Source organism: Chiloscyllium plagiosum, unplaced genomic scaffold (genome assembly GCF_037043375.1).
Source record: "Chiloscyllium plagiosum isolate Xiang-an unplaced genomic scaffold, Cpla_swu_hap1 HiC_scaffold_17, whole genome shotgun sequence".
NCBI lineage: Eukaryota > Metazoa > Chordata > Chondrichthyes > Orectolobiformes > Hemiscylliidae > Chiloscyllium > Chiloscyllium plagiosum.
In genome coordinates, this window is record NW_028270155.1 from 31,286,964 (window position 1) to 31,312,351 (window position 25,388).

At 40.5% G+C, this 25,388-nt stretch overlaps 1 protein-coding gene across 1 annotated transcript; it reads right to left on the minus strand.

The window, feature by feature from the left end:
- Positions 1-7,824: 7,824 nt before the first annotated feature.
- cdt1 (chromatin licensing and DNA replication factor 1) lies at positions 7,825-25,038 on the minus strand. The gene is made up of 10 exons (XM_043706743.2): positions 24,355-25,038; positions 20,578-20,664; positions 20,156-20,382; positions 19,836-20,030; positions 17,519-17,664; positions 16,269-16,372; positions 13,099-13,287; positions 11,962-12,114; positions 11,130-11,331; positions 7,825-8,743 (listed from the first exon to the last, which is right to left on the minus strand). The coding sequence occupies exons 1-10, from the start codon at positions 24,880-24,882 to the stop codon at positions 8,580-8,582; spliced, it is 1,995 nt and encodes a 664-aa protein (XP_043562678.2). The 5' UTR covers positions 24,883-25,038; the 3' UTR covers positions 7,825-8,579.
- Between the last annotated feature and the right edge of the window lie 350 nt (positions 25,039-25,388).

The following is a 25,388-nucleotide window of genomic DNA, read 5'->3' on the forward strand; positions in this document are numbered from 1 at the left end:
GTATCTATACCACATGGGATTACAGCAGTTCACCGCCATCTTAAAGGGCAATTCATGATGGGCAATATATACTGTCTCAGTTAACAACACCCATATCCTGTGAATGAATTTTGCCATGAATTTTATTTACAATTAAATAACTTATAGTCTAAATACAAAAATTACTTTCAAAAAACATAACATTTAATAAATTTTGTCAATTTTAAAAAGTGTTCCTCCACACAAACATTCCATTTGCTTTAACATCAATCAGTGATATCTTTCATTGTGTCCAGGTTTATATCCTGCTATTCATTTTGAAACACAGCATTAAGAAATGTCTGCTCCTGAACATAATACAAGTTTTACTCAAAAAATAAATCCAATGCTTTGAACTGACAGGATAGAGTTTAATTCATTTCCCTATCCGATTTTAAAATTGCCATCAGCAACTCCAATATCAAGAATGGAATTTACAATAAACCCAAATCTTGGGAGAGTACGAAGATTTCTCAAAAAGAAATATAGTGCATAATTGCAGAACAAACCACCCAGATCAGTGGTTTGTATATAGATCCATATAGTTCACAGTTTTACATTTGGCTTTCAAACTTCAGCTCTGTACAGAATCTTGAGGTCCATTTAAAAACTTATGCCTTTTCTTCCTCTTTACTCTTTTCTGCAATTTTCTTTGCAACCACATTTAACTTGTTTAGTTTCAGGTACACATCTTCGTGGATTTTGTGGATGCTCAGCCAATCTGGAACAACATTAGCTAGTAATTGCAAATGTTTCTCCATATCACCTGAAATTTAAAAAAAAATAAAATCACTGAATAGTAAGGCATTCAAATAGCTGATACAGGAAATTCTGAAGCAATGTTTTAAATTAATATCTCATAAAGTTATACAAAATAAGGTGCCTAAAGAGCCCAGTCTAATTAAAGATTAGATTACTTAGTGTGGAAAAAGGCCCTTCGGCCCAACAAGTCCACACCGACCCACTGAAGTGCAACCCACCCATACCCCTTCACCTAACACTGAAGGCAATTTAGCATAGCCAATTCACCTGACCTGCACATCATTGGACTGTGGGAGGAAACCCACACAGACACAGGGCAAATGTGAAAACTCCACACAGTCAGTTACCTGAGGCAGGAATTGAACCCAGGTCTATGGCGCTGTGAGGCAGCAGTGCTAACCACCGTGCCGCCCACATGAGCAATCTTTCAGAAGATGTTAATGGTTAAGCCAGTCTCTTTGATTCAACCTGTCATGATCGAAAAAGCCACATCATTCAAGTTCAGTTGTTTTCAGACATCTCTATTAGTCTTCATGTAAATCTACTCCAGGAGTTGACTACTCGCTGTGCGTACAATTTTGTGATACACTGTACTTACCTTTTCTAGTCCTTTATCACTACAAGATAATTGCCAGAAAAGACTGACTTAATAAGAGCTTGGAGAACAGAAGGCAGTACTGTACGTTTTCTCTGCATTTCAATGTCTCTTTTGATTTGGGAACCATACGTGGAAGATATGGCCTGACAGAGACACAAAACAGTTCAGTCAAACCACATCCAAGTTATGTTCTACTTTTCTGGCTATTCAGTTTGCTGTCTATATTATTGAACAAGATTAGATTCCATGCTGACTTCCAAATCTGTTTTGGCTTCTAGCCAAGCCTACTTCAACACTACTCATGGAGAACACAACCTGCTTTTTCCTCCAACTGAGTCAAATTTGTATCTACCCTAATTTCACTTCCTACATTCACATTCCATTACAACGGTCATTTCATGAAAATCCACTTCTTCAGGTTGTTTGGCATCATCTGCTAATTTTATTTCACTGAACCAAGTTGTACAGAAATGCCTTTGATTCAAACTTTACATTAGAGAGTGACGTGGAAATTGAGAGTCCAAGGGTAGTCGATACAGTTTGTCCTTCCTTCCCAACAAAAGTAAGAATTTGCATTTAACAATTTAGTGTTTACACTGAATCCCTTGTGCTTCTCATGTGGAATTCTGATCAAATACCATGAAAGGAATTTCAGACAATTTACCCATATCATGGCTAGATTATTATAACTTTGATGGACGTTACCACTGATGATTATCATGCTAAACTTGACTGATCAGAAATGTCTTCAGGAGACAGGGAAGAAACCCTGATTAGCAAGGTAATTATAGTGAAGTTTTCTTAAATACTGTTACAAGAATTTGTTATACATTTGAACGAATGGCAAAACTACAGAATATTTGGAAATGACATTCCAGATACTTCAAAATGAATTGTATTACACAAACTACAACAATATTGTATAGGCTGCCTCTGTTTTATTTTACAAAAACACAAATAAGGCAAAAGCACACGCTCATTCTTCTTTTCCACACTAAGCATAAGGGAAATTAAAGCACAAAATTGTTAACTGATTGTAACTGCAAATAAGTTGCCATGTCTAACATGAGTATTCAACGTGTGGATATTAACTACGTTGTACTGCGAAAACATGATAAGAAGGACATTATAGAGTCATTAAGTTTAAATTTTACATCTCTACCCATCTGAGCTTACCCTCTCGAGCAGACTCACGGAAATCCCTTTCAATGCATTAGAAGCAGGAGAAGGACTGGGGCTCAGTGGTTTTGGCTCCACCTTCTGCTCAGTATGAGCAGCCATAGCAGCTTCTGCAGTTTTGAGGACCATATTAGCAAGGGCTTTCTTCATCTGAAAAGGCACAATTTAGACAAGTATAACACTTAGTATGGTACATTTATAGTAATGGAAAATACAGACAAGGAAAAATTAAAAGCACTCTGACTGCACAGAGCTTTTGCAAAAACCACTGCTGATCTGACTGTACAAATTGAGGTTAACAGGTATGATTTAATTACTGTTATGGATATATGGCTACCGAGATTAAGAAATATAGTTGGCCAAAGGGGACCTAGTTGTCTTTGTTCAGCAGTGATTTCAAGTTAACATGCAGGTGCAGCAAGCAATTAGGAAGATAAATGGTTTGTTAGCCTAAGTTCCACAGGGATTTGAGTTGAGGAGTAAAGATGACTTTCTGCAGTCATTTTGAGCCTTGGTAAGACCACACCTGTGTACAGTTTTTCATCTCTTTATCCAGGGAATGATGCAGTTGCCGTACAGGGAATGCAGAGGTTCACCAGGATACTCCTGGAATGGCAGGATTGTTTTATGAAGAGATGATTAGACATTTCCTACAGTTTCAAAGAATGAGAGGTGATCTTGCTGAACTGTGTAAAATTCCTGTAGGGCGTGACAGAATGAATGGCGACAAAATGTTTCACCTGGCTGGTGACTCCAGAACTATGGGTCATATCTTAGGATGAGAGGCAGGTCATAGAAGTCTGAGATGAGAAGGATCTTCTTCATTCAGGAGTCAGTAAATCTTTGGAATTTTCTCCCCCAATGGATTGTGAAATCTCAGTCATTAAGCATGTTTAAGACATCAATCGACAGATTGCAGGCAAATGACTGTGTGGAGTTTGCACATTCTCCTGTGTCTGTGTGGGTTTCCTCCAGGTGCTCTGGCCTCCTCCCCAGTCCAAAGGTGTACTGGTTAGATGGATTGGCCATGTTAAATAGCTCATAGTGTCCAGGGATGTGCAGGTGAGGTGGGTTGGCCATGGGAAATGCAGGAATACTGATCTAACTGCCAGCAAAAGCCTCGGATTTTATTGATGCTGGCAATGGCATAGTGAAATGAACTACAGGTTTTTCAGTTAATCCAGTGATATGACTGTCAGGTTAATTAAGCAACAGTGTTGCATCGAACAACACTCGCATCTAGAGGGATGGGGGCAGTGTGGGTCATGGCGGTATACAGCACGGAAACAGATCCTTCAGTCCATCTTACCCATGCCAACCAGATATCCCAGCCTATGCCCTCTAATTCTGGACTTCCCTATCCAGAAACTACCCTATCCATGCCACTCATGATTTTATAAATCTCTACAAAGATCATCTCTCAGCCTCCGATGCTCCAGGTAAAACAGCCCCAGCGTATTCAGCCTCTCCCTGTAGCTCAAACCCTCCAAACCTGGCAACATCCTTGTAAATCTTTTCTGAACCCTTTCAAGTTTCACAACATCCTTCCTATTGCAAAGAGACCAGAATTGCATGCAATATTCCCAAAGTGGCCGAGCTAACACATTGTACAGCCGCAACATGACCTCCCAACTACTATACTCAATACTCTGACCAATAAAGCCTAACAAACGCCTTCTTCACTATCTTACCTACCTGTGACTCTACTTTCGAGTATGAACCTGTACTGCAAGATCTCTTTGTTCAGCAACACTCCCTAGGATCCTATTAAGTGTATATGCTCTCAGTCTGGACTTTCTGGGCCAAATAGCCTGTCTCTGCACTGTAGGGATTCTATTCTAAAATGTGCATCAAATAACATGGCTGGAGGAAACATGACTTGGGGCTAATGGCCAATGGTGGAAAACTGCAAAATAAAGTGTCAATAAAGGAATTACTTCAAGTATATTCACTAGTAAAACACAGACTAATTTCAAATTTTATTTTCTGTTTGATTATATTTTCAGATTAAAAACAGCTCAAATAAAATATTCAACAGATTCATTTCTACTAAGAGCCCCAGGACATTTACCCACCTGATCACTGTGGATTATTGAGGCCAATATAGATCACGTTAACTGCTCTGCCCTCATCAATCCTTAGTTACTACTTCAAAAAATTCAGTCAAGTTTGTGAGACATGATTTCCCCAGACACACAAGGCAATGTTGACTATCCCTAATCAGTCCTTGCCTTCCCTTTGCCCTCCTGATTTCCCTCTTAAGTACACTCCTACTGGCTTTATACTCTTCGAAGGATTCACTCAATCTCTGCTGTCTATATGTGACATATGCTTCCTCCTTTTTCTTAACCAAACCCTCAATTTCTCTAGTCATCCAGCATTCCCTAAACCTACCAGCCTTGCCTTTTCACCCAAACAAGAGTCCAGGGACAACATATTCCTGTAATCTCATTTTGAAAGCTTCCCATTTTCTAACTATCCCTTGCCTAATACTGTCAAAATTGACCTTCCTCCAATTTAGAACTTCAACCTTTAGATTCAGTCTATTTCCATCACTATTTTAAAACTAATAGAATTATGGTTGCTAGCCCCAAAGTGCTCCCCCACTGATACCTCAGTTGCCTGCCTTGCCTTATTTCCTAAGAACGTGTAAACCTTTGCACCTTCTGTAGGAGGTACATCCACACACTGAATTAGAAAATGTTCTTGTACATAACAACTCCCCCTCCATCTAAATCCTCTAACTGTGGCAGTGTCTATAGTTTTTCTCCTTTCCTATATCTGCCATCCATCACACCCCCAATTCCTGTAAATTCTTTATTGCCTTTAACTGCCGCTCCGTCTGATCCATGTAATCCAATAGACACTTCCTGCAGACATCATCAGCAGTAACGTAGAAACTTCTCCTAAACGCATATCCGACAGGAAGAGCTCATCACCCGACTAAAGGCCATCTTTGCTCCTCCACAATCTACACACCCAGAAAATAGCACTGTCTTATTGCTCTTAAAAAATAACACTGTTTCAGGGTAACTGTGTCGCAATGGTTTATATTTTTAAAATTTAATCGAGACAGATCTCAATAAAATGTAATCAATAAAGAATCCACTGTACTCACTATTGTAGATTTACAGCAAGGTTACACTTAAAAACCATGCACTTATCTGTTCCTGTGCTGAGCCCTCTCAGTTTCCTCCAGGATCTGCTGTAAATTTTGCTGTTTGTTCATTTTTCCTAGATACACTCCTATGTCCAGAGATACTAGATTTTTTTCTCCGACCTTGTGGTCACAGCCTTTGTCTGTCTTCCTCCTTTTTATAGTGCCGTTGTTTTGATCCTCTGCCCCCCAAAGTTCCAAAACAATGCAACAGCTTATAAAACAGTAATTGCTGCTCCTGGAATTTGAGGAAATCTTCAGTACAATCTCTTGAGAGCGATGTAGAATATGGAATTGTTGAAACTCGTTCAACTACTTTTGCAAATTTTATGAATTAATGAAGAGTTGGTATTAGTAGTGTTTGTGTATGAAACATTAAATCTTGTCCTCTGAAATTGTAGGAAAGTTTGTGTTTGGTTTATTAGGAGGCAATATTACTATATATTACAAATTGCTACATTACTAGCAACTAAGGTAAGTCTCAGTTCATAATCCTAATTTTATTTTTCTAAATTAACTACGGCAGTCTTAATTTGTGTCAGAATGTCACAATTCTTCTAATAGGCTTGCTTCTTCACTTGAAGACTAAAGTTGAGATGCAATGTGATGCTATTCAAGCAAACCAGAAAGTTGTTGTCATCGATGATGTAATTGCAACAGGAGGTATGCAATACATGACTCACTTTGTGTGATGTATTTACACAATGGACTGGGGATTTGCTGGGAGGGGGCATCACAGCATTGTGTTGGATTGTTTTGCAAGGACAGTGGTATGGTTAGAATTGTCCACCAATTTCTTTGCCACAATTTGTCAGATTATTTAAACTTCAATTGTGGTGAATACCTTTAACTTGCTTATTTTGCGAGCACATTTTGGGCTATGATATTCTCCAATAATGTGGGAGCTCTACAGTAATGTTAATATAGCAACTGGGATCCTGCATTGTTTTTTCCAGGTAAAACTGCATTTGAAAACCAAGGCATTAAAAACATTTTGGACTAAGTACAAAATTATAAATACTTAATTTTGAAAGAACAATTAAATTAATTCTATGTTTTTATCTTTGGTGCAGGTACACTGTCAGCTGCCTGTGAATTGCTGAACAAAATGGGAGCTAATATTCTTGAATGTTTGGTACTGATTGAACTTAAGGCACTGAATGGTGTAAAGAAACTGAATTGCGTACCTACCCACGCACTCGTGGAGTTCTAGGTTGTTGTTTCTTTTCTGAATCGGGATGATATTTCATTCAGTAATGACCAGACAGGTTTACAGTTTTGTGGGCTGACTCCATTAATTCCATTTTTAATATTTTGCCACTTTGTCATTGGATATACCAAAAGATTTTCCAGCTTTTAATTCATTTGATTTGTTATGCCTACTTACCCAAATCCTTGTATTTCCATCTTATACCTCAGTTAGCATTTGTTTTTCAAAACGAAATTAAGTTAGTGTTAAACTTTAAATTGCCTAGATTTTTTGTTCCTGAGCAAATATTATGCCAGGCTTCAGTCAATTCAATTCCCTCCATGATTTAAGAAACACAAGGCACTGGACATTGCAAAGGCTGAGGACTTCAAACACTCCCATAATCCTATTGAAGACTTAGCCGTAGCCCTAGCTTACGTTCCAGTGCAGTCACTACATGATTGGCACAATAGTATGGCACATTATCTAGATATGTCCTGTACACACTAGTATAAATCCAACTCAGCCAATTAGTTATCAGTCTATTCTCCACAACCAAGGATCCTGAACAAAACTGGAGATGCTCAAACTCTGCTGGGTGGAATCGTGCTCAGAGAGGAAGATAGCTGTTGTTGTTGGTCAAAGATCTTAGCTCCAGGACATCTTCAATTTACAAATTTGAAAAATCAATTTAACTAGACCAGCCGTATAAATAGTATGGGTATAAGAACATATCATAGGCTGAGAATTTAAAAGTAGATCAGTTCCTGACTTCTCAAAGGATGTTCACCATCTTTAAGATACAAGCCTGGAGTATGACTTAACATACTCCACTTGCCTAGATGAAAGCAACTCTTACAACCTCCCACCCCACACCATTGCCCTGCAATAACCCAGAGATTCATTAGACAGCACTTTCCAAATCTGTGACTTTGATTACCTCGAAGAACAAAGTCAGCAGCTGCTACTTGGAATTAGATCATTGCTCCTTTGCAGTGGTTGGGTCTTCCCTCCTGAACAGCAGGATACCACATGGGATTGCAGCTGTTCACCACCACCTTAAAGGGCAATTGAAGATGGGCAATATGTATTGTCTCAATCAACAACACCCATATCCTGTGAATGAATTTTGCCATGACTTTTATTTACAATTAAATAATTTATCATCCAAATACAAATATTACTTTCAAACGAGGTAACATTTTATCAAATTTTGTCAATTTTTAAAAGTGTTCCTCCACATGAACATTCATTTGCTAGAACATCAACCAGTGATATCTTTCATTACACTGACCAGTGTCCAGGTTTATATCCTGCTATTCATATTGAAACACAGCATTAAGAAATATCTGCTCCTGAACATAATTCAAGTTTTACTCAAAAATAAGTCCAATGCTTTGAACTGATAGGACAAAGTTTAATTTATTTCTCTATCCCATTTTAAAATCATCACCAGCAACTCAAGTATCAAGAATGGAATTTACAATAAACCCAAGGATTGTACCAAGATTTCTCAAAAAGAAATATAGTGCATAATTGCAGAACAAACCACCCAGAACAGTTCATATCAAGAAACAAAACACATCTTTCTCCTATAAACAGATCCATATAGTTCAGTTTTATATTTGACTTTCAAACTTCAGCTCTGTATAGAACTTTCAGGTCTATTTAAAAACTTATGCCTTTTCTTCCTCTTTAATCTTTTCTGCAATTTTCTTTGCAACCACATTTAACTCCATGTTCTTGTTTAGCTTCAGGTACACATCTTTGCGGATCTTGTGGATGCTCAGCCAATCTGGAACAACATTAGCTAGTAATTGCAAATGTTTCTCCATATCACCTGAAATTTAAAAAAATAAAATCACTGAATACACAAATTTCAATAGTAAGGCATTCAAATAGCTGATACAGGAAATTCTGAAGCAATGTTTTAAATTAATATCTCAAAGTTACACAAAATAAGGTGCCTAAAGAGGCACTAAAGGGCCCAGTCTAATTAAAGATGAGCAATCTTTCAGAAGATGTTAATGGTTAAGCCAGTCCTCTTGATTCAACCTCTCCAGATCCTAAAGCCACATCATTCAGTTTAGTTGTTTTCAGACATCTCTATTAGTCTTCATTAAATCTACTCCAGGAGTTGACTACTCGTTGTGCGAACAGATTCATGATACACTGTACTTACCTTTTCTAGTCTTTTATCACTACAAGATAATTGCCAGAAAAGACTGACTTAATAAGAGCTTGGAGAACAGAAGGCAGTACTGTACGTTTTCTCTGCACTGCTTCAGCATTTCAATGTCTCTTTTGATTTGGGAACCATACCTGGAAGATATGGCCTGACAGAGACACAAAACAGTTCAGTCAAACCACATCCAAATTATGTTCTACTTTTCTGGCTATTCAGTTTACTGTCTATATTATTGAACAAGATGCTGACTTCCAAATCTGTTTTGGCTTCTAGCCAAGCCTACTTCAACACTACTCATGGAGAACACAACCTGCTTTTTCCTCCAACTGAGTCAAATTTGTATCTACCCTAATTTCACTTCCTACATTCACATTCCATTACAACGGTCATTTCATGAAAATCCACTTCTTCAGGTTGCTTGGCATCATCTGCTAATTTTATATCACTGAACCAAGTTGTAAAGTTTGAATCAAAGGCATTTCTGTACATTAGAGAGTGACGTGGAAATTGAGAGTCCAAGGGTAGTCGATACACTTTGTCCTTCCTTCCCAACAAAAGTAAGAATTCACATTTAACAGTTTAGTGTTTACACTGAATCCCTAGTGCTTCTCATGTGGAACTCTGATCAAATACCGTGAAAGGAATTTCAGACAATTTACCAATACCATGGCTAGATTATTATAACTTTGATGGACGTTACCGCTGATTATTATCATGCTAAGCTGGACTGATCAGAAAAGGTCTTTAGGTACAATCCATGGTATGCATCAATTTTAATGTAGCAAAGTGGCTACCACAATTTGTTTTTGTTAAAGAATTTAGTCAGAGTGTGTGACAGTGGCTGAGCCAGCATTTATTGCGCATCCTTAATTGCCCTTGAGAGGTTTGTAGTAAGTTGCATTCTTGCATTGCTGCAGTTCAGTTGGTGTTGGTATATTGGTATACCCACAATGCTATTAGGGAGAGAATTCCAGGATTTTCACAGTGACACTGAAGGAATAGCAAAATATTGCCAAGTCTGCATATTGAGTAGCTTGGAGCGTTACATGCAGGCACCGGTGCTCCCATGTATCTAATGCCTTGTCCTTCTCAATAGTACTGCCTGAGGGTTTGGAAGGTACTGCCTAAGGAGCTTTGGTGAATTTCTGCAGTCCATCTTGTAGATGGTACACACTTCTGCTACTGAGCATTGGTGGTGGAGGAACTAAACATTTGTGGATGTGGTACCAATAGAGTAGGAATTGGTTTTCATATTCCAGGGGAAGGAAAAACAAGAAATAAAACCAGGTGGCAGTTTCCAGGGAGTTACAGTTTGGCAAAGTTCTATGTCAAGCTGAGTACAGTGATAGTACAGAGGTCATGTAGTAAAGTGGGGAGTATCATTGCCTTTGACCAGCTCTGGGTTCAACCCCCATTGCAGGACTTGATGCGCAGCGAATGGGCACCCATTTCATGACCACTGCCTATTGCAGGCATCAAGAGTGGGAGTATGTTCTGGTCAGCCATGCCTGATGTGCAGTGACACCCCGCAAACTACAGCCTCTGACATTTGGCTAGCAACAGAGAAGTCCGCTTTGGAAACAAGAATTACCATGTGCTCTGGCTGCCGCACATACCATGTGGAAGGGAACAGAAAAAGAAAGGAATTGTGATAGTGGTAGATGTAGATTCATGTAAAAAAATTCTTGGGCAAGGTGTTAAAAGGCAGTCCTTGTCCATATCCCAGTTGATATTATCTCTACAGTTAAACAGAAGAATGTGGAAATTAGGTTGATGGCATTTGGTTGTATAATTTTTCATGCGGACTGAACAACCTTCACTATAAATGAATAGATGTGCAATAAACTTTTCTGCATTGAATAAAACAGGCACATCTTACAGTACGTTATAAAAGTGTACATTTTCACAGCAACATGAAGCATTACATTTCTGCAGAATTGATTTATGAAAATGGTCTTCACTACAATATCCTCTAGGTCAGCATCAGAGTTCATCTGCAATACCAGAATTATTAACCATCAATTTGTTAACAAATTACCTATGGACATCATTGAGCGATAGCTGTCAGCCACTCTATTGCAAGCCACTGACATAACCAAGGCTGGTTTCCTCTCTGCCACAAAGACGTTGCGTAGAATTCTTGTTATGTCAGGCAGACGCATCATCATATTGAGGCGCTCTGTTTGTGCAGCAGTTCTGGTCATTGTCGCCTGCATTTTTTCAGCTTCTTTAGCACGAATCTATGACAAGTATTAATTATTAGTGCTTCTCTCTCCAAATCAATATACAGTTAACTCTAGAATACAAATATCTAACAAGCAAAATATAGAAATACAGCATTACATGAAAAAGGAAAAGAACCTCATTGTAATCACCAAAGTGTACAAATTAAACATAAGGCTGTCCTCAACAAGAGAAAGCAAATGGCACACTGTATATAATGGAGACAGGGAAGAAGCCTGATCAACAAGGTAATTATAGTGAAGTTTTCTTAAATACTGTTACAAGAATTAGTTATATATTTGAACGAATGGCAACATTGCACAATGCTTTAGGAAATAGCATTCCAGATACTTCAAAAATAATTATATTACACGTACGACAACAACATTGTAGGCTGCCACTCTTTCATTTTACAAAAACACAAATAAGGCAAAAGCACATGTTCATTCTTCTTTTCCACACCAAGCATAAGGGAAATTAAAGCACCAAATTGTTAAGTGATGGTGACTGAAACTAAGTTGCCATGACTAATGTTAGTATTCAACCAGTGGATATTAACTAGGTTGTACTACAAACACATGGTGAGAAGGACATTATAGACTCATTAAGTTTAAATTTTACATCTCTACCCACCAGTCTGAGCTTACCCTCTCTAACAGACTCTGGGAAATCCCTTTCAATGCATTAGAAGCAGGAGAAGGACTGGGGCTCAGAGGTTTTGGCTCCACCTTCTGCTCAGTATGAGCAGCCATAGCAGCTTCTGCAGTTTTGAGGGCCATATTAGCAAGGGCTTTCTCCATCTGAAAAGGCACAATTTATACAAGTATAACACTTAGTATGGTACATTTATAGTAATGGAAAATACAGACAAGGAAAAATTAAAGGCACTCTGACTGCACAGAGCTTTCATGAAAACCGCTGATGGTCTGACCGTACAAATTGAAGTAAACAGATATGACTTAATTACTGTTATAGATACACAGCTACCGAGATTAAGAAATATAGTTGGCCAAAGGGGACCTAGTTGTCTTTGTTCAGCAGTGATTTCAAGTTAACATGCAGGTGCAGCAAGCAGTTAGGAAGATAAATGGTTTGTTAGCCTAAGTTCCTCAGGGATTTGAGTTGAGGAGTAAAGATGACTTTCTGCAGTCATTTTGAGCCTTGGTAAGACCACACCTGTGTACAGTTTTTCATCTCTTTATCCAGGGAATGATGCAGTTGCCGTACAGGGAATGCAGAGGTTCACCAGGTTACCCCTGGAATGGCAGGATCGTTTTATGAAGAGACGATTGGATATTTCCTACAGTTTCAAAGAATGAGAGGTGATCTTGCTGAACTGTGTAAAATTCCTGCAGGGCGTGACAGAATGAATGGCGACAAAATGTTTCACCTGGCTGGTGACTCTAGAACTATGGGTCATATCTTAGGATGAGGGGTAGGTCGTAGAAGTCTGAGATGAGGAGGAACTTCTTCATTCAGAATCAGTGAATCTTTTGGAATTTTCTCCCCCAGCGAATTGGGAAATCTCAGTCAGTAAGCATGTTCAAGACATAAATCAACAGGTTGCCAGATAATGTGAGCAAGGCATATGAAGATACTGTGGCAAAATGGCACTGAAGAAATGATCAGCCTTTTATTTAATTAAATGATGGAGCAAGCTTGATGGACTGAATGGCATACCTCATGCCTGTGCAATGTTTAAACACAAAGACCCCACTATGTCACCCCGTACTACCACACAGGTGGAGATTTTAGATTAGGTCGGATCGTTGGCATATCAGTACCTTTGGTGTCATCATACTGCGAGCTTTATCAAGGACCTCTTGAGCAGTTGTTAACTTCTCTAAATCGGGGGGCTTGGGCAGTTCAGCAGCAGCAATATCTGGAATTTCATCGATATTAAAACGTGGGTGCCAGCGTGCAATCTTGTCATCTGGTACATGCATTGGAGGGTTAAGAGAGGCCAGGAAAATCTGGTGAAAAATAAACAATGAGTGAGAATGCATTTTTAAAAAATTCAGATTCACCTTACAATTAAGCCAAATTTTACAGTCACAGCAGGAATTATACACTTGTTCATGCATATTGCTGTTCTCCATAGGCCTCACCCTAAAAACTGTTTCTAAGAATGTTAACGAGAATCAGCCAGCACTGTCACGATGCGTGCAAGTGCAGAAGGTACCATTTATCCTTTCACCTTGCCCACCATAACTCAGTGGATATTTTCAATTTAAGGGAATGAAAAGTGCCATAGTGATCTTGGTTCAGCTTATCGATGTACAATGTGTTTTACCAGTAAACTAATATAGTAACTCCCAACTGTTTCAAATTCAAAGACAGTAGATTACATCCCCCCAGATGTTTAATCATGGTGACTCAGTGGTTTGCACTGCTGCCTTTGTACCAGGGACCCAGGTTTGATTTCAACCTCAGGCGAATGTCTGTGTGGAGTCTGTACATTCTCCTGTGACTATGTGGGTTTCCTCCCCCACTCCCAAAGATGGGCAGGTTAGTTGGATTGGCCATGTTAAATTGCCCATAGTGTCAGGGATGTGCAGGCAAGGTGGGTTGGCCATGGAAAATGCAGGAATACTGATCTAACTGCCAGCAAAAGCCTCAAATTTTACTGTTGCTGGCAATGACACAGTGAAATGAACCACAGGTTTTTCAGTTAATCCAGTGACCTGGCTGTCAGGTTAATTAAGCCACAATCTTGCATCGAACAACACTCACCTCTAGAGGGATTGGATTGGGAGAGGTGTATGGGTCATAAAGATGTACAGCACAGAAACAGATCCTTCGGTCCAACTAATCCCTGCCAAACATATCCCAACCTAATTTAGTCCCATTTGGCCTTTATCTCTCTAAACCTTTCCTATTCATATACTCTTCCAGATGACTTTTAACTGTTGCAATTGTACCAGCCTCCACCACTTCCTCTGGCAGCTCACTCCATACAAGTACCACCATATGTGAGAAAAGTTGCCTCTAAGGGCAATATCTTTCCCCATTCACCCTAAACCGATGCCTTCTAGTTCTGGACTCCCAAACCCCAGGGAGAAAAGACCTTGTCTATTTACCCTATCCATACCCCTCATGATTTTATAAACTATACGATCACCCCTCAGCCTCCAACGCGCCAGGGAAAACAGCCCCAGCCTATTCAGCCTCCACCCATAGCTCAAACCCTCCAACCCTGGCAACATCCTTGTAAATCTTTTCTGAACCCTTTCAAGTCTCACAACATCCTTCCTATAGCAAGGAGACCAGGATTGCACGCAATATTCCAAAAAATGGCCGAGCCAACACATTGTACAGTCGCAACATGACTTCCCAATTCAATACTCTGACCAATAAAGGAAAGCATACCAAATGCCTTCTTCACTATCTTTACCTGCAACTCTACTTTCGAGTATGAACCTGTACTCCAAGATCTCTTTGTTCAGCAACACTCCCTAGGATCTTGCCATTAAGTATGTAGGTCCTGCTCTCAGTATGGACTTTCTGGGCCAAATAGCCTGTCTCTGAACTGTAGGGATTCTATTCTAAAATGTGCAGCAAGTAACATGGCCGGAGGAAACATGACTTGGGGCTAATGGACAGTGGTGGAAGACTGCAAAATAAAGTGTCAATAAAGGAATTACTTCAAGTACATTTACTAGTAAAACACAGACTAAATTTCAAATTTTATTTTCTGTTTGATTATATTTTCAGATTAAAAACAGCTCAAATAAAATATTCAACAGACTAACTTTTTACTAAGAACCCCAGGAGTTTTACCCACCACTGCACTGTGGAATTTAAGAAAAACATGATTTCACAGGATTAGGGTTCTGCTGGCTGGGCCAACAATTATTGCCCACTGTAATTGGCCTAGAGATGCTGATGGTGAGCTGCTTTCTTCAACTGCTGCAGTCTATAAAGTATAGAACCATCTTCCTAGAGAATTCCAATATTTAGACTCTGCAACCATGATGGAATAGCAATATAGTTCCAAGTAAAAATGGGGTGTTGTTGGAGGTGAATTTGAGTTGTTGCTGCTGCACCTGTCCAGCCAAGTAGAATTTTCCTTCATACTTCAAACTGTGCCTTTAGATCGTGGACAGACTTTAGGCAGTTCAAAGTTGAGTTAGCCATTGCAGAATCCCGAGGCTCTGATGTGCTCTTAGGGGCCATATTAGTTATATGTTTGGTCCAGTTCAGTTTCTTGCCAATGGCAACCCCAATATGTTGATAATGAGGTATTCAGTGATGGTAATGCCATTGAACTGACGCAGAGATTGTTAATTTGTTCTTATTGGTGACGGTCATTGGCTAGCACTAGGATGCCATGCAAGTAACTTGTCACTAAACCAAAAAGTTAATGCTGTCCACATCTTTCTGTATTTGGACTTGGACTGTTTCAACATCAGACGAGTTACAAATCGTAGTGAATATTAATCAATGAATGTGCCCACATCTTATCGTATGAGGAGAAGGGGAAGCAGCTTGAAGATATTTGGGGCTAGGGAACAGGCCCAAAGGAAATCCACAACAATGTCTCCGGACTAGGATGGTTGACCTCCAACAATCAAAACTTGGTGTACTGATGTCCATTAAATTCAGTTTTACTGGGATCTATGAAACACTGTCACCTGTGATTTGTTAGTGCTAAACATGTTCACCTTTGAAAACATATACTATCTTCTGTCTTAATACACCTGTAATACTGGTGAATTGTATTAAAGACAAAAGCAAAACCCAGCTCAACCTGTACTCAAAATGGCAAAACTGATCAAACTGCCAGCAAAAGCCTCAAATATTACTGTTGCTGGCAACAACAGTGAACTGGACCACAAGTTTTTTTTTGTTATATCAGTGACATGGCTTTAAGGTTAATTAAGCTACAATATTGCATTGAACAACACTGACCTTTAGAGTCAAGACAAAATGTCCTGTTGGATCACCTGCTTACCTTATGGTATCGTTTCACAATGCTCACAAGATTTCGGCTGAAGATATGACGTCGTGAGAGTAAGCGAGATGCTGTTAGTTGTCTATGACCATCAGAATTCTCCTCTTGGGATGATGAGAGAGATGGGAAATAGTGTTTAAAAACTTTTTAAAAAGTATTCTTCAGATTCCTTTTTCCCCTAGAAGCAGTAACTCTGGTGATATTCTGTCCCATAGTTACCTTTGTAACATCTGACAGCCTAAGGGTAAGCAACAACTTTTTAAAAAGTACAACACAATTGAGCCTAATTTTATCTTTGTGATTATCCATTTATCAACAACAGCACGTTATAGACCAACAGATTTATTTGGAAGCACTAGTTTTGGAGCTAGTTGACGACCACCTGATGAAGGAGCAGCGCTCCGAAAGTTAGTGCTTCCAAATAAACCTTTTGGAGTTTACTGTGACGTTGTGATTTTTAACTTTGTCCACCCCACTCCAACACCAGCTCCTCCAAATCATATTTTTTCAACAAGTAGTCATTGTTCCCAGCCTCAATATACTGAGATCAGCTGTCACCCAAGTAGATAGCATCAGGATCCAAAAGGGGAACTGACCCGAGAATATCCTGACCAATGCAGCCACCATTGTCCAGCTAAGAATGAAAAAAGTCAATGAAATAAAAATTAACTTCGACTGAAGAGTCAAAAGCACCTCAAGTGATGACTGTTATTTATACAGTTTACACCTATTTCTTGCCCATTTGCCTCTCCTTTGGCTCACAAAGGAGCAGAACTCAAGTATAATCGCAGAAAGATGTAGGAGCCATTTGGCCTTATTCAGTCTGCTCTGCCATTCGATCATGGCTGATATATTTCTCAACCCCATTCTCCTAGCTTCTCCCAATAATCATTGATCCCCTTACTAATCTAGAACATTTCTATCTTCTATTAGAACTTGGATGCTATACACTCAACTTTCATTTATATCGGTCAATGGAATCCTGATTTGATTGCGCATGTACCTCTTTAGGGTAGTAACTATTTTTGGATTACATCGATAGGAAAAAGTTATTTACACTGGGAGTTATTAAATATTATGCTAGCTAAAAGCGGAAACGTTGATTTAAGTCTGTTGGAATTTATGCAATTGTTGCCCAGAGTCAAATCCATGTCATTTAGACAACAAACTTTAAAGGAAAGCATAAAGAGCTGGAAAAAGGTCACTATTCAAACAAAGCCAAACTCTCCAATATAATTCATATCATTTACCTCCTTCAAACTCAGGATCAATGGTGAGTTGGTAGCTTGACCTTTTCAGAGAGTCACTCCATGTCGGGATTCCCTTTTCCTGTCTGAACTTGTATGCAGAAGGGTATACTGTCTTTATCTGCCCAACATTTCGTTCTTCAAATTTCCTACAAAAGATATTAGAAGGTAACCACTCAAGTAAACTAATAAAACAAAAGAACTGCTAATTACTTCAACAATAAAGTTTACTGGTTTTGTAGGTATTTTGTTTACAATTCACAGTTCAGGTATTCCACTCAAACTGCCATTCCAGCAAGATAATTAGATCAAAAATACAAATTTGCTGCCCAGGTCCACTAAGTTTCTCAATAACTCCTTTAATCAATTTTCATTATTTCCCAAACCTTCAAAAATGTCAACTTTGGAAAACAGGTATTGACATTTTAAAAGAAAAGTTTGTGTCTTGACAAACACACCATATCCATTGTTCAGTAATTGGGAAAGTGATAAGAATTATGACAAAAAGACATTTTACCCAAAACTAAATTATTATTTTGTCTACATAAAAAGGCCATGCTTCAAATTTATTCTATAACAAGTATTTTGAGGGCCGATGGGTTATTATATCAAGCAAGAGTTTTCAGAAGAACTCTAGTGCATATATTCCTTCTTCCTTAATTCTCAGAGCCAGGATTAGATACAATTCACCCGTGTAATATTAATTGTCACCTTCCATCGAATATCCATCAGTATGCCAAGATAAAAGGCGTGAGATTTATGTATATTTTATCATTTATTTTTGGGTTTGCAGGCAGAGGCATATGGGTTTTCTCTAAAGGGGTTTAAAGATTAACCTACAAATCATTCTGTAACCATGGCAGTTTTATTTTCAAACGCAATGTGTAAGAATGACTTCTTAGAGAACAGTGGGCTTTTGTTTATATTAGGAGAGTATACGATCAAAGAAAACAATGCCGTGCATTACGCGTTTTCAAATGGAAGATGCAGAAATGTTTTGGGGGAAGAAAGAGGAAACACTCAAAAGCTTGAAAAATGGTTTTCTTTTTGGCCAGCCTGCAAGGTTTTTTTTAGCTGAAAATGGATGCTTAAAGCAGCTGCACTTGAGAAAGGGAAATGATGGTTTAAAATAGTTAAAAATAGGTTATCTGAAACAATCATAAAGTGCTGGAGAAACTCAAAGTCAAGCAGCATCTTTAGACAGAAAAACAGTTCTCGAGGAGGAGAGTTTACGTTTTGGATACAATTCACCCGTGTAATATTAATTGTCACCTTCCATCGAATATCCATCAGTATGCCAAGATAAAAGGCGTGAGATTTATGTATACTTTATCATTTATTTTTGAGTTTGCAGGTAGAGGCATATGGGTTTTCTCTAAAGGGGTGCAAGGCTGATGCAAGGCTCACGCACGAAATGCTAACTCTCCCGCTCCTCGGATGCTGCCTGACCTACTGTGCTTTTCCAGCGCAAAACCATTTGACTCAGATCTCCAGTTCTCACTATCCTCCAGAAAAGCAGTTCTGAAGGGGTCACTGGACTCAAATATTTAACACTGTTTTTCTCTCTACAGATGCTGCCAGAACTGCTAAATTGCTTCAGCATCCTGTTTTTGTTACTCAAGTTTAAAAGCTTCAGACCAAAAGTGTTTGATTAAAACACTGAAGGGGTTAATTGAAACTGAGAAAGTTTAGGTTTAGTTATAGGAGGACCCCGGAAGAGAATATTATATATTTCCAGTCAAGGTTTAAGTCAAATTAAGTAAAACCCTATGTCGGATAGAGAAAGGGATTTTCTCTGGAGTTTGAATACTCAAAGGCCATGCTTCAAATTTATTCTGTAACAAGTATTTTGATGGGCGATGGATTTAATGGGGTTAAACTTTAACTGCATATTTTGAAATCTTTAAACATGTATCACCTAAATAGAAACACAAACAAATTTCTGAAAAAAACCCAGTAGGTCCAGCAGCATCTGTGGAGATAAATCAAGAGATAAAGTTTCAAGTTCAGTGACCCTTCTTCAGAATGGGTGTACCAGTTTTGAAGAAGGGTCACTGGACCTGAAACGTTAACTCTTGATTTCCCTCCACAGATGCTGCCCACACCTGAGATTTTTTAGCAATTCCTGTTTTTGTTTCCGATTTCCAGCATCAGCAGTTTTGTTTTTTGTGTAAAAAGGTTGCTTATTTGAGTGTACCTTTGTTTCTTTTACATAATAAACTTTTCTTGTTGTTAAACCTAAACCTGCATTACTAATTGACTCCACCTGGGATCTGACTTATTCAATAATAACATCAATTGAGATGATAACTATACTCACTTCCTCATCATGTCCTGGACACCTTGTTTTACCTTGGCAAAGGTAATGGTCTCAGAACGATTGAACAACATGCTCACAACAGTGTCCATACTACGGAACATCTCTGCTAACAGCTTGTACTTGAAAGGCAGGGTCAACCCTGGTGGAACATCCTGTGCCAAGTTGTGGAAACGCTGATATGCTGGCGTCTTTACCCTGGAAAAGCATGAATTATGAAAACTAGAGGGCTCACACGTTCAACAACTACTCCATAAATTTTGTTCATTTTTGAAGATTTTACATGTTATTAAACCTTTTACACATCATCCTTCATTCCTTACCTCTCCTCCGCACCTGATGTCACCACCTGTTCAGCTGTTTTTTTCTGTACTTCCTTATTTTCTTGTACTTTAAGTTCTAGTTCTCGAACCCGTTTAAGGCGGCTCTTAATATCACTATCCACTTCTGATGCAGAAACAAATGAACCTGGTACTGGTGCAAGTTTCTGGATTCGGTGCAACCGAGCTTTTAACCCTGAGAGACCTTCCTTTGCAGGTGTTGTGCCAGTCTACAAGAAACAGACATTGGAGAATCAAGACATGGCTTTGATCCTAAATTCATTTAAAGTGATTGTTGTAAAATAGTCCGATGTATGATCTTTAATCCAACATTCTTTTTGTACAAAGGATGCACTGCAATTGAACATAATGGTTTGCAAATCAATTGCCTAAACATATCCTGAAAATGTGCATCCATGCCATACCTGCTTGTTCCTTCCATTTGAACTTTGCAGACCCGGATGCTTGGAAATCGCTTCCCTTAAAGTTTTTGGCTCATAGATCGATAAATCCTAAATAAAAACACCAAAATTCATTAGCGTCAGCAGCTTCAGATATATGGGTTGTAAAAGAAACATTGTCCCAGAGAATAGATTATCATGGAATGCCCTGCCAGTAGCAGTGGTGGACTCTCCCTCTTTATGGGCATTTAAGCGGGCATTGGATAGGTATATGGAGGATAGTGGGTTAGTATAGGTTAGGTGGGCTTGGATCGGCGCAACATCGAGGGCCAAAGGGCCTGTACTGCGCTGTATTCTTCTATGTTCTATTAAAAATAACAGAGCATCTGCCATGCTTATAGTTATAAATGACTTAGCAATAAATGAATAGAAATAATTAAGTGATTCTGGTCTTTATATGTAGAGGAGTGGAGTGCCTGAATACTGTACCACTTGGAATACGGGCAAATCTGGGCATCAAACTTTAGGAAGGATACGGGAGCAAATTAGATTAGATTAGATTACTTACAGTGTGGAAACACGCCCTTCGGCCCACCAAGTCCACACCGACCCGCCGAAGCGTACCCACCCAGACCTATACCCCTACATTTACCCCTTCACCTAACACCAGTCTGCTTGCCACACACAATTCTAACCCTGTTGGTATTACTTTTCGGTCATTTGCAAGTAGCTGTAGATCTTACTAGCTGAATTAATATCTATAGCTCAACCCTAAAAATCCTTGAGAGGTCAGTGGTAAACTATCTTCTCTTGAACCCACTATATTATTCAGGTGGGAGTTCCAGAATTTTGCACCAACAGTTTAAAAAAATGATTATTTGCATGTCAGGGTGGTGTGTAGCTTGGAGGAATTAAAGGTGATGGTGATTCCATGTAGCAGTCAACCTTGGTGTTCCTGATATTAATGGTTGTGGGTTTGGAAGGCGCTGTCCTAAAGGAGCCTTAGTGAATTTCCATAGGGTATCTTGTAAATGGTACATAAAGCTGCTGCTTAAGTGTTGGTGGTCAATGGAGTAAATGCTTGCAGATGGTTGAAAAATTGAGTTTTGACTTATTGGCATGAGGCTTCTTGTTGGAGCTGCACCCACCCAGGCAAGTGGAAAATATTCCATCACTCTTCGGATTTGCATGCTGTGGATGTGACAGGCTTTGGGTAGTCAGGAGATGAGTTACTTTAAAGCTTTTTGTAGCTTTGTCATTTCTACCACATACAATAAATACAGTAAAAACGTGATAGCATTCCTCCAGCACCAAGGGTGCTACACGAACAGCACAAACTACACACGTACACAGCATAAAGTGCATGCGTGAAACATACAAGTTAAAGTGCAATAGAAGAATGATAAATAATTGAAATTTTTCTAGCAGCAATTCAAAGTCGTGCAAAGAATTTCAGATGGGAAAGAGTCCGATCATACAGTGTTAAGGAGCCTGATGGCTTGGGGAAATAAACTGTTGCACAGTCTGGCAGTGAGAGATCAAATGATCTGGCATCTTCTGCCAGATGGCAGAAGAGTTTGAGTGAGGGGTAAGTGGGGGCTTCCACAATGCTCTTAGCCTTTCGGAGACAGTGTGTGATGCAAATGTCTGTAATGGAGGGAAGAGACACCTGATGACCTCAGCTGCCCTGGCGATCCGTTATAGGGTCTTACGATCAGAGATGGTGCAATTCCCAAACCAGGCAGTGATGCAGCGGCTCAAGGTACTGGGAGAGAGGTTTTGCTCAGCCTGTGAAAAGAATAGACGCTGCTGGGCTTTCCTGGCTACTGAGCTGGTGTTGAGGGTCCAGGTGAGATTCTCAGCCAGGTGTATGCCAAGAAATTTGGTGCTCTTCATGATCTCCACAGGGGAGCCATCAATGTCCAGCAGAGAGTGGTCACTCCATGCCCTCCTGAAGTCAACAGCCAGCTCTTTTGTCTTGTCCACGTTCAGAGACAGGTTGTTAGCTATGCTCCAGTGCATTGGTTGCTGCACCTCCTCTCTGTATGCTGACTTGTCATTCATGCTGTTAAGACCCCTGCAGTCATATCATCAGTGGACTTGATGTGATTTGACCTGTGCATCGCTGCACAGTCATGCGTCAACAAGGTGGACTGAGCACACTTGCTGCAGGATTCAGAGCATCCGATCTGTTCTTGTAGCCACTGTATTAATGAAGTGAGTCCAGTTTAACATTTGGTCCAAGGTAATACACTAGATGTTAAGAGATGGCAATACCATGCAACAGGTAACCTTAGATTCTCCCATTTTAGAGATGTTCATTACCTTGCACTTGTGGTGCTGAGGGTCACTGGACCCTAAATGTTAAGTCAGGCCTCTCTTCACAGATGCTGCCAGACCTGCTGAGCTTTTCCCAGTTCTTTCAGTATTTATTTACATGGTGTGAATGTTTTCATGATTTTTCACTCAAGCCTGGATATTGTCCAGGTTGTGTTGTACATGGTGACGGACTGCTTCAGTAATAGATTGAGTCAACAATAGTACTGAACATTGTACACCCAGTGAGCATCCCTTCTGACTTTATGATCGAGGACAGGTCATTGACGAAGTAGCTGAAGTTGATTGGGCCTAGCACAACACTGAAGAACTCCTGCAGAGATGACTTGGAATAGAGATGACTTAAACTTAAGACAACGACAAACATCTTCCTTAGTGCTGGATAGGACTCCAACCAGTTGATGGCTGCCCCAACACCCACTGACAAGTTTTGTGGGGAAACCTTGATGCCACACTTTGTCCAATATGGTCTTGGAAGTGTATGTTTCAACTAAGGCTGTAATGAGGTCAGCAGCAGACTGTCATGGCAAAATCCAGACTAAGCATAATTGTTTATATGAACCCAGCACCCTGTATCCTGCTGCAGTTCCCTGGCATTTCAACAGCAGGGCTGAAAATAATTTTGTGCAGTGTCCTCTCACGATTTAGTTCTTTTGAGCCAACCATCTAAAACCATTGAAATAAACCTGAAGAAAATATACTTATATCTACCCCAAACAAAAAAATTAAAGGACATAATGGTCTATCTCTGTTTCCATTATGCCATATCAATGAGCCACCATTATTTTGTTCACAACTCCTGTGAGATGGGCATCCACAATACTATACACACAGCACAATTATCTTAATAATAGTAAAAATTCTTTATTTATCCTCAATTCTTCCTTTCGACTGGAGTCATAAATTCTTTCTGGAACATTTTCTGCAAAATAGACTTGCAAAAAAAATGCTGGAATGATAAAACGGTTCTAAGCACAAAAGGAGTGCAATGTGCCTGTGCTAACTCTCCCTAAGAACAAATGAAGCAGTTGCACCGTACCATAGTCCTAGACCTTTTAAAAAAAATCCATATAATCATCTGATGAGATTACAAAAGTAGCTTTGCAAAAGGAAGGAAATCGAACTGCAACGGTCAAATTCCACAAATCGTCCTAAGGCAGGAAAATGAAGAATACAAGTTAATTCTTTCCCAAACAAAATCACTGGATAAACTGAACAGATCTGGCAGCATCTGCGGGAAGGCGGCAGTTAGCGTTTCAGGAAAATTGACCATTCTTCAAAACCGTACGGAAGAAGGGTCCCTCGACCCGAAAAAAAACATTAACAGGTGCTGCCGGACCTGCTGACTTTTGCCAGCAATTTCTGTTTTTGTTTATGATTTCCAGCAGCCGCAGCTCTTTGTTTCTTTTTTAAAAAGTCTTTCCCACCTACTCTCCGGCGGCAGACACGTTATTAAAGTCTTACCGTGGGCTCGGGTGCTCCTTTGGGAGGCCACTGGGCATCTTGCTCGGCTTCGCTCCGTTTTGGGACGGGGTTCTCCTCCTCTTCCTTGGGCTCTAACCGGAGGCATCTCCGGGCAGACGGCACCCCGGCCGCCCGCTGCGATCCCACCGCCGAGGCCGGCGCGCCATCGACGGAGGCGGAGCGGCTGCGTTTCCTGCCGGTACTGGAGCGGGAGCCGGCCCCAAGCGGCTCGCTTTTCGACGGCGTGACCAGGTCGCTGAGTGCGGGCTCTCTCTCGCTGACCTCGGCCTCTGGGTGGAGGGTCAGGCCGCTGCAGCCTCGCAGCTGGCCCGGGCTCGGCCATTCACAGGAGTCCGGTGGCTCGGAGACTGCGGGCACAGCAGGAGGCGGGGCCGGGCACGGAGCAGCAGCCGCCGGCCTTCCCTTTCGCGGCTGCAAGCGGCGGCCACCGGGAGACCGGGAACCTTTCAGGGCCGGCTTGGGCTTTTTGGCCTGAGGGAAGAAGTCGGTCAGTCGGGCCTGCGCCATGGCGAAGGTGAAACCCACCCTCCTTCCCCTCAGGAGAGTCACTAACTCCCGGGAGGACAGGGGTCTGCAGGTCGCTATGAGCCGGAACCGTGCGTTCAGATGCTCCTGGGCCTGGGACCGAGGTCGCTCTAAGCACAGGCCTGAGGTGTTCGCGGATCCCGCCACTCCACCGGAGTTTGGCGCCAAACCTAGCACGTGACGGGCTCGCGCTGGATTGGTCAATTCCGTTGTAGAGCAGACCAATCAGGGTGTCGGCCGGTGTCCCGCACCGCCCACTTACAGTAATCACGCCCACACTGATTGCCCCGCCCACATGTTGTGGCCCCGCCCACACGTTGTGGCCCCGCCCGCACGTTGTGGCCCCGCCCATCTACAATCGCCCCGCCCCCTCCCCATTGAAGGACCAAGTGTCAGACTCCCTTTTCTGGAGTTAATCGGTCCGGATCTTCGATGAGTGTCCTCCGACTGGGAGGGAACACTCCTGTCTGTTAATTATTCTGCGTTGT